Source organism: Populus alba, chromosome 1, assembly GCF_005239225.2.
Source record: "Populus alba chromosome 1, ASM523922v2, whole genome shotgun sequence".
NCBI classification, from domain to species: Eukaryota; Viridiplantae; Streptophyta; class Magnoliopsida; order Malpighiales; family Salicaceae; genus Populus; species Populus alba.
The window spans coordinates 52,283,601-52,294,289 of NC_133284.1; the positions used below are offsets into that span (position 1 = coordinate 52,283,601).

General features: G+C 34.3%; 2 protein-coding genes across 2 annotated transcripts; one reads left to right on the plus strand and one right to left on the minus strand.

Annotated features, from left to right (window-relative positions):
* Positions 1–1,717: 1,717 nt before the first annotated feature.
* LOC118048996 (putative F-box protein At1g32420) lies at positions 1,718–3,483 on the plus strand. The gene has a single exon (XM_035058848.2). The coding sequence runs from the start codon at positions 1,836–1,838 to the stop codon at positions 3,075–3,077; it is 1,242 nt and encodes a 413-aa protein (XP_034914739.1). The 5' UTR covers positions 1,718–1,835; the 3' UTR covers positions 3,078–3,483.
* A 319-nt stretch (positions 3,484–3,802) lies between these two features.
* On the minus strand, positions 3,803–7,679 carry LOC118048995 (protein Iojap, chloroplastic). Its single transcript, XM_035058847.2, has 5 exons — positions 7,356–7,679; positions 5,699–5,822; positions 4,876–5,014; positions 4,679–4,767; positions 3,803–4,322 (listed from the first exon to the last, which is right to left on the minus strand). Exons 1-5 carry the CDS (start codon positions 7,605–7,607, stop codon positions 4,201–4,203), a joined length of 726 nt encoding a protein of 241 aa, XP_034914738.1. The 5' UTR covers positions 7,608–7,679; the 3' UTR covers positions 3,803–4,200.
* Positions 7,680–10,689: the final 3,010 nt, after the last annotated feature.

The window sequence follows — 10,689 nt, forward strand, 5'->3', positions numbered from 1 at the left end:
TTTTCGTCTAAATTCCGTTCGGAACATTCCAGTTTTATTCAACATGTTCCGTTTCACTCTTAAAAAGTCATTGAATCAAATTGAATCTTATTCAATTTAATTAATTAAACCACCTAATTATAAAAAGCTCATTTTCATTACTATTTTCAATAACAATAATATTAATAATAATATTGAAAATTATTATTACTATTTTCATTAACAATGATATTAATTTTTTAAAATTAGATTTATCACTAATATCTATGATTTATATTCATGTTGTTTTTTTCATGTTTATACTTTATAGGAATTTGAGCAAAACAAGGGATGCTTTAGATTCCATTAGCCTTGATAACATTGATCTAACTTTTATATTTAAAATATTTTTGTTAAAACATTTTACTTTCATAATATTTTGATATTTTATCGAAGTTGAATTATTTTAAGTTAAAGATCTATTTAATCTTGACTATTTAAAAATATTTTAAATTTTGAAATTATATTTGTTTGGCATTGTGTTTGTATTGCATAATTTATAATTAATTTGTCTTGAATTTGAATTATATTTGTTGAATATATATAATATATATATATATATATATATTATATATATATATATATATATATGAACAGTGCAACCCCGAGACGGCACGCTGAAACATTTCAAAACTGAAATATTCCATTTCAATTGAAAAACGAAACACTTACCAAAACATAATTAATAACCTTGCATGGAATAGCATCCGAATTCTCCGTTGGCAAGAAATCTTCTAGTGAAATCATTAGTTCAAAATTTCAATTTTTATAGCATGTCGAAAACCCAAATATATTAAAAAAGGATTTAATTTTATAATGTAAGATAATTTGCATCATCAATTATGGTGACAAGGGGCAAAGTATACGAGTTTGAATGGCGTTTCCAGCAAACAGCACGTCTTTTGGCTTATTCTTAAAAATAAATAAATTGAAAGTTCCACTATTTCAGTTTTTTTTATTAGGTTATTATTTCAGATTTTAATGGTTTTCATCCTGGATTTCAAACTTAAAATTTAAATTTTTTTTGTTTAAATTTAAATTTTAAATTTTCAGATATTTTAATGTGATGATGTTAAAAATACTTTTTTTAAAATGAAAAAAATATTACTAAGTCAAATTTTTTTAAAAAACCAAAATAATGTCTTGGATAATTTTTTTTTTTTTTTTTTTTAAATCTTTAGAGATGACTGACTAAGTTTTACATAGATTTGGTCAGGTTAGAATAGTTAGGTTATATTCGGGTATATTTTTAAAATGGGTTAGAAGTAAACCTGGTTGGTTCCTTTTTTAAATGGGTTAGAAGTAAACCTAGTTTAGATAAAAAAACCTAGTTTAGATCAAACTTAATATTAGTAGATTTCTTAGGAGGTGTTTGGCTGTGTGTTTCAATTGAAACTTTTAAATTTTTTTATTCAAATTAAATATTTTGGTGTTTTTAATTTTTTTAATGTTTAAATAAAAAATAAATTTTAAAAAATAAAAAGTATTATTTTAATATATATTTTTTTAAAAATAACTACATCCCTCCTAGTGATAACTAAGTGATAACTACGGTTTTGGTCTTAGGGGTCTTCAAGCTCTTCATTCAGGCTCCAAGCACGGGAACACAAATCAAAGCCCAATCCTTGAAAGAATCGGAGGTTTTTAACCCTAAAACTAAAAAGTATAAATCCTTGAAAATCCCCAAAAAAAGAAAAAAAACTCAAGGAACGTTTCCATGCCTGACTCTTGTACACACATATATACACGCATTGACCCTCTCTTGAGAATCGATTGGTGACTCGCCCTTTTGGAGTCGATTGAGAACGAAGGAAACAATGGACAAAGGCGAAGCCACCATTGAGACAGGAGCAACAAAATCCAGTGAAGGCCATGAAAGCAAGATTGGAAGAGTTCAAGCTGTAGGATATCACATCCCACAAGATATGGTTGCTGAAGTTCTTGCCAAACTCCCAGCGAAGTCTCTCATGCGATTCAGGTGCGTTTGCAAGACATGGTCTTCCTTGATTAGAGATCCTTTCTTTGTTAAGTTGCACCAGAACCAATCCTTGAATAAACCTTGCAAAACCGGACTCCTCATGTCCTCAAAGCATCAACTATTCAACAGCCACTTTGTCTTCGCTGACCATGAAGGAAAACAAGCCCTCGAAGAAGACACAATCTCCATACCAAAATCTTCTAACGTTTTGGGGATTGCAAACGGTTTAGCATGCATCGTTAACGATAAACACCGTATCTCAGTCTATAATCTTAGCACCCGTGAAAGTACAACCATTCCTCCGCCTCCGCAGGAGATAAGATTTCAAGACCGTCTTTCCTTCGGGTTTGATCCTTTGGCTAATGAGTACAAGATAGTGAAGTTTTGTGCTCATGACAAAGAGCAATTTGAGATCTTCACGTTGGGGGCAGAAAGGTGGAGAAGAATAAATAGGAAGCATTATAATTTTTATGGGGGCACGAAGTGGTATGATTTTAAGGAAGCCATATGTGTCAATGGAGTTATATATTGGATGGTAAAATCTATGGCGGAATCATTGAAGATTAATCTACATTCGTTTGACGTTCATGGCGAGAAGTTTCAAAAAGTTGCTGTCCCAGGCAATGGCTTATGCTTGTTTAGTGATCTAATACAAATCGAAGGTTGTCTAGCAGTAATTCAAGATTCAGAGTGTGGAAATAAATTTAAACTAAAGATGCTACAAGACTATCATAACAACGTTTGGACCCATAAGATTATAGACATTCCACTAGGTCCGAAAGATGTTCGATATCCTACTTTGGCTGGAACTCTAGGAACTGGTGAGATCTTGATTTTGGATGATCACTTCTCAGGGTGTTTTAGACTGTTTTATAGTGATATGAGGAGTAAGAGATTACGAAGCGCAAAGATTGCCCTGCCATCTTTCTTTGGCGAGAATAAATGGAAAAGATATTATGCGAATCATTACTCGCAAACAGGAGAAAATGACGGGAGTTGGCTCTACAGTGCAAGTGTTTTTAGCTTTCATCATGTGGAGAACATCTTGCCCTTGGAAGAAGACGGCCAGGGCTTTATTTGAAAATACGGCTGTAGCTGCGGTGCAAACCACGTTCTATAAGCATTGTTTTGATGCTTTTGGGTGGAATGAAGGTTGCCAAACGGGTTTTAAGAGGGATGATACCAGTACAATCTCTACTTTATTAGGGCAAATTTTCGTTTTTTTTTTTTTTTTCCATTGATTAGTGGTTAGGTCTACATGTCTTTTTTTTAACATTTGATTCATGAAAATAATTTGATTAGTAATTAATGGATATATTTTAGATGAATATACAATCTATTACTGTTTTTTCTTTTTAGTCCAAATATAAGAGTTTCAGGTTAGATTATGATATTTTTTAGATGATTTCAAAAATAAATCATCTTATATTAAATGTTTGAATTCATGAAGCAAGAGCAAACTTCATCATAAAACTTACTTTCTAGGATTATAATCTATTACTAATAATTCAATGATACCCTCCAAAATAATAATTGAAGTCTCATATTCAACTGGGATTCCAATTAAAATAAAAAATCAAACATAATTGCAATCTTCATATATAGCATATCAAAAGTAATTAGAAAAATTATATGAATATATCCCTTTTCATTGTTGCACTCAATATGATTACTATCCCTTTTCACCAGCTGAAAGCTGAGCTTTCAGTTTCTGCATTTGTTCAGGAATCCTGTAAGTGTTTGAATTCCAAGAACACCTTTGTTTGGTATCTTCATTTTATTGTCATCCACGAGCATTAGAATTCATTAGCATAATAATTTTCCATTAAAATTAAAGTTAGAAAGACAAGAATGAGGAGGAAAGGAGGTTCTTTGAAGGATAACAACTGCAACTATGGATGATAATACATTCATTCTTTATGTTAACAGGAGCATGTGGCTTTCACATATGTATGATCCATATAAGCCAAAACAGATGCTTGAAGGATGTTGACACCAGCCCCCTCTTGCTCCATTACAAATTAGTGAAAGAATGGCTTCAGCTAGGACTGCTCACAGAAGTTTCATTTCAACCCATCTGCCTCTGCATGTCTATCAAGCAAAGCACGAACAGGCAGAGGTGAAATTTGCCTCGTTTGCCAACCAAACACCATAGGCATGTTGGAGATGGTTAAAAACTTTCAGGTCCTTGAGCAAACTTATTTTCAACTGCTAAATGGACGTTGGTTCTCGAAAGGGAGTTCAATAGGTGTTGCATTTCCATAGAATTCTTCCAAGTTGTATAAATCTCTCTGCGGAGGAAGAAATATGTGGATTACCACATCACCTGGACAACATACATATCAAATTGCTTTGATCAATAACACCAATAAATTTCTCACAGTGAAAATAACGCAAGCCCAACTACAAACCAACAATCTATCAAGAGAAGAAAAGGACTCTGGATTACCAATACCAGAGATCCTAAATACTATTACTTCAGAACATTATCAGGAACAAGGACTACATGAATTTATCAGTTGACCAGTACATGGCATCCTCTTCAATTTTATACACAATTGAGGATATGGATAAGTTCACAACTGTGAAACTCATTTTCTTTTCTCTTCTTTTTGGTTATATTTCCTTGTTGAGTTAATTTCATATAAACAGATGGCACTGGGTTTCCATTCAAGAACTTACCAAAGTCCAACAGGGTCCATGAGTTGGGTTTTCTGTCGCCGGATGGAACTTTTCCATACTTCTTTTCAGCAAGATCTCTTATTTTGGAACTACAAGGGGAGATAACATCATCTGAGTCATTGCTCCAAATATTACATCTTTAATCTTATATCAACCAAATGTAAAAAGAAAATGAAATGAAAGTGCAGAGTTAATACTTGATAGCGTCTATCTGAGGACGTGAAAATGCTGTTGCAATGATAAAAAATCTAGTCCAGTACACAAGAGGCTTTACAAAGAGGACCTTTATATCTGAAGCCTTAACATCACTAGCAACCTTGGCCATTTCCACAGCAACTACCACAAAAAGAGAGGCAGGACATGGTCAATCAGATGTGTAGTACATTAAAATTGAAGGATTATATGTGGATTGCTAAAGCCTGTGTGTATGCATAACTGCCCTGTGCATGCCTTGATCATAAAGGAACCCAGAGAGAACTGAAAGGCACCACAACTAGCTGAACTGCACCAACTTAGCCAAGACTTGGCAGAAGTTGAAAGACATACAAGTCCCTTTGTAATGAAATCGTTTGCTCAGCAAAAAACACAAAAAGATTATACATTTTCAAAAGTCTTAGAAACATGATTGTCCATATCAAAGTACTTGTTAGCAGCACTTGTGAACAAAGCAGCACAGCATTGGTCTGGAGCAATGGCATGTCACAGGTGGAAAGAAAATTTTGAACGGCACAATGAAGTAATTAAATGAATATGATAGCAATGACAATATAAGCCATAGTAACCACATGGTCAAGTAAAAGCAACAGCAAGTGTTCATTAGCAACACCGATCAAACTAACATCATTATATTAATTGTAATCATTGATGGAGCACAAAAGTACAAAATTAGATATCTAAGATTTAAGATACATGATACAAGCCAGCATCCACATGCATAGCGGAGTGCAGACAGATAATTACTATATGTAAGTAAAACATTGGCAATAATCATGCTTTTAAATATGGGCGGTATAAACTTACATGACAAGCTTTCAGCATCATCATCAACCTCTGCAGTAGGAGGTTTTTTGTCATTGCTCCTAAAGACCACTTTTCCATATTTATTGAACAAGTCATCAAACATCTCATCTGTATCTTCTACATTCTGCAAGGATATCAATCATGTCAGGAACACTGCCTCAAACGTACTGGAAGCACTCACCCTAACATTCAATAAGCAGATAGATAGTTATGCATTAATCACAATAATCTTCCAATTCCAGCCATCACCACACTGGAATGTATTCAATACAAAATGAGAAAAGAAAGAATGTAATACATTCAAGTAAACTGGTGTTAAAAGCCCAAAAAAAGCTGAGTGCATTTCTTTCAGTATCCATGAAATGCAAACAATTACATTTCTAGTGATAGTCAGATATACCCTAACCTAATAAAATCAATTGACTTGGCCTAAAATAAGAAGCTGAAAACTCACTTTGTCGGGCATTTTATGCTTGTAAGATAGAATGCCTTAGATATTAACTCAAGGAAAAAAAAAAAAAAGGCATGGTGAAGGCTAGGTCTCATTCTGACTAATCAAAACTTTAAAAACTTGAAGGAGGGCTCTGGCATTCAGCAGGGAAAAAACAAAAGAAAGAACAGAAATCTCATGCACTATATTAAATAAAGAAAATACCGTTTGATTTTTTTTTCACCTTACTAGCTTTATTTATGACTCCTGGAATGTGCTTTGCATAGAACAGTCACAAATAAAAGACAAGCATAAAAACTGAACAAGATATAGTAATGTGATGATTCAATAAATGCATAAAACCAACTCCACAGGTTTATGACACCATAAAGAATAAATAACTAAGATTTCACATATTTGTAAAGGAAGAACAAAATCAAATCTGAATATGTTGCAAGGGCTTGATTACAAATTAAAGATCATGTGCTCAAGCAGCAAAACCTAAGATAAGATGGCAGATCATGCCTGTACTAAAGTCTAGATTAAGCACATACCAACCATTTACACCACAAAATTGCAAATTAATTTTCCAATCAAGCTTCTCCCAAAATTTCAGAAAAGCCACTTGAAGGAAAGTCATGAGAGTCTTAGGCTTACAACCAGAGGTTGAGCATGAGACACAAAGAGCAAACATTTCTTTCAAAATGTAGGAGACAACTACCCAGCATGGTCTCTTCTCAAAATCAACACAAAAACAAACCCCACCTCATAAAAAAGGTAAAAGAAAACTTTTTTCTTTTACCCATTAAATCTCATTACCTAGCTTCTTCATATATTCTCACATCAGGAAGTCAACAGAACTGGCAAGAAAGGAGGAGAATTTCAACGTTTCCCAACATGAACAGTTTGTTTGATGCTATCTAATTTCCCCTCACGACAAGAATTCGGAACTTTTTAGGAATGATACAAAACACAAGTCAAGCAGTACATATAACAACAGAACTAAAATAGAACATGTGATTCAAATGCAAAGTCTCAATCTTTCAAACACTTTCTTCAGTTTTTCAATTACCCAATCAAACGACACCATGATCAAGTTAACTAAAACATACAAAAAAAGAAAAGAAAAGAAAGAGCAAGCTCATAAACTTGAATTTTCATATTCTACAGTTCCCAACACTAACAGTTCACATCAAACAAAAATCATCATAAAATGGAACACCATACCGAGAGAAAGCTATCATCATGATCTTTACGAAGAGCCAAACTTCCCTTCAAACTCAACTTCTCGGTTCTGAATTCTTGCCAAAAGCACTTGTAATACTGACGTAATCGGTGCCTATAAAAGCACAAACAGCCCGAATGTTTTCTGGGTTTTTGAGATAGCCTAGTTTCAACACGACCCAGTAGCTTAAACTCGCCGGAGAAGCGAGTTCCGGCACCAACGCCGGCTATGGATAAGGCGGGGGACACTGCCATTGGTGGTTTAGATATTAGAGAGGTAGATAAAAAAGAGAGGGAGAATTTGCATAAAGAGCTGAGATATTGTAGTAGGAAGGTACAAACCCGGGCAGCTTGAGTGGATTTGTTGCTTTTGCTTGTACGGCTATTTCTGGACAAACTACAGATCAGTCCTCCAATGTCAACCTGATTCACATTGTTCTCCCATTAAAATCTTGCTCTTTTAGCAATGACATTGGTACTGATGACACAAGAAAAGACAAAAGAAATTTTTCTAAAAAGAATATAAGCATCAGAGAATTCCTTTCTTCTCAACGAGATTTTGTTTCTCAGGCGAATAACAACTACCAATCCAGCCCATCAACCCAACAATGAAAAACCTAATTTCTGTGTGAAGCTTCTTCACAATTTCATAAGTTACATAGTTTGATTCTTGCCCAGCTCGCTGACATTTGGTGCATGGATTCTGTTGATTAGCATTGACTTCTGGTGATAGATTGAATAGGGTCACAATGCTTAATATGATTTTACTGTTATCCTAGCAGAAATATTAAAGTTAGGGACATTGATTAGTCTATATGGTTTTATATCTTTGCAATTTTTTTGGATCTTAACAATGCAGGTGCATTCAACAAGCCATTTTCTGCATCAGTTTCAAATGTTCTCTGCTTCAGTTTGACATACTCCTCTCACTTCAGGGAAAAAACTGTTGCTTTACGTTAGAAATTCAGCTTATAGGTAATGCAATCCTGAAAAGATTAACTTTTTTTCCGTCGAAGAACTTATGGACTTTAGAGATTCGTGATGAAATAAAGAGAATATAATACACACACACACACACATACATATAATTAAAGCATGAATAATGTTCTTCTAAACACCATAGCTGTCGGCCAAAGAAGAAGAAAATGAAGAGAGAGAGAGAGAGAGAGAGAGAAATTGTGAGGAAGACATAAAAAAACTCATCATACAAACACAAAAGAGAGGTAAATTAAGAAAAAAAAAAATTGGTAGATTAAAGGCCCAAAACCTTAAAAACAAATTTGGTTATTGGTTTTTTGAGGGAAGAAAGAAAAGTGAAGAAAAAAGGGTATTTTCAAGCTTTTCATATTTCTTTTCTTCGAGTTGGGAAGTAAGAAACGCTTAAAAAACAATTGATTTAAATGTTTTTTGGGTTTAATGTTGAATGAGAAGTTTTAGGGTACGGGGATTCTTGAATTGAATGTTAGAGTGTTAGATAATGTGTTTTGATTATTAATTAATGTTTAATTATGTGAAAAATGGTTGGGTAACAACTAAATTTGTATGAATGCAAAATGTAGGGTGAAGTGATTGGGAAAAAAATGCCTATGGAAGGAGATAATTTTGGCTAAGACAATCAATTAAGATGGTTAATTTACCATACAATGTGATTATTTATGTGTAAATTAAACTATTGATAGATCAATCAAATATTTATATGAAGAAAATTTGAAATGGAATATCATTCCTCATTTATGCATAAAATTTTTGTTAGGAAAACGAAAACAAGAAATTTACGAGTTTCTATTTATTTTTTTTAAATTGAGAAATTTGTTTATGACATTGAAATGAGAATTTGAATTATATATAGATGAGGATTCAAAATTTATAAAATATAAATATTGGTACTGGTGAAATCATGGATATGACTCAACAATAAGGGATGATTAGCAGATAAAGGCTCAAATGTGCACAGAAAAGTGATGGAGCTTAAAAACACACCATAAAAAAAATAAGGGCTCAAATACACTCTGAAAAAAAAAAAGGAAAAAGGATAGGGTTTGCAAGTGCACTATCTTGGTGATGAAAACTCATAGGTGCACTAAAAAAGAATCAAACTAGAACTCAAAGATGCATTATCTAGGAAATGATGTCTAAGTAGCCAAACAAGGCTTATGCCTTAAGAAAAAATAGCATGCCAAAACACTCTTAAAGTTGGGGTTGGGCTTGGCCCAGCCACATGGGTTGGGCCTAAGGCTCAATTTAAACATGCAGACTCGGCTTAAGCCCAATCTCAACTAATTTTTTAGGCTTAACATGTTTTTTTTATATGCAAGCTAGATCCAATCCAGTCACACGAGCCTGGCTGAAACCAGTCACACGAGCCTGGCTGAAACCAGTCACACGAGCCTGGCTGAAACAAAGGTGCAGCCCATTATTTAGGCACCACTATCTCAACCTAGTAATGGTTGGAAAATGCCAGTAATGTGAATTATTTCTTCACATTACCGGCATGCTTTAACATGCATTCTAAAAAGATAAAGAGCAAGAAGAGGCTTAGCTAGGTTGGATGGGGATGTTAGCTGGGTAAGCTTCAGACGTGGTGTGGTGGTTTGCTGGTGGAGCTCATAGTGGAGGTTGTTGGAGCTGAAGAAAATACGAAGGGTATTTGGGTTGTTTTTATTTTTTTGTTGGTGCAAATGGAGATGGGGGAAAGGCAGGGGGAAGAGGCTGGAAAGCGTGAAGTTAGGGTTGGACCAGGGTGGTTTTTTCTAGAGAAATAGTGATGGTTGTGTTCTCCTCTTTTTTCTTTTTTTTTTCTTTTTAAAGGAAAGTTGGTGCAAGGGATAGGTTTGTGCTTCAGTATCTCCTCCTTTTATCAATGGATTTCACCACTATTTATAGGTTAATTTCGCAATGCCGTAGGATATCTCGGTTATATTAATAGTGCTAGATAGGATGAGAGATTGATTCAAGATAAGGGTAGGGAAAAAAGAAACGCAAAAGATGGTTTTGGTAAGGCACGCCTTACAAATCTGTCATATACGTTGAATCAAAGAATGCAGGGTCCCTGCTCCCTGGCCAGTTTAATTTCTTGGCATGCAGGCTCTGTAAGGGCCCATCTCTTTTGTTCTTCTCTAGATATGTACAGACAGCCAGGGTATGTCCAAACATGTAAGCATAGCGACAACTGAGTCTCTTGTCTGTAGCGAGAGCCGTGCATGCTTGGATCCCAAGTCCAAGGTACTTTACAATTAAGTCAAGTGTATGCAACCCACTGTTTTCTTTTTCCTTCTTTTTCACGTATTAAGTAATTTCCACATAGGGAGTTAATTACTGGCAGGTCAAAAAAGATATA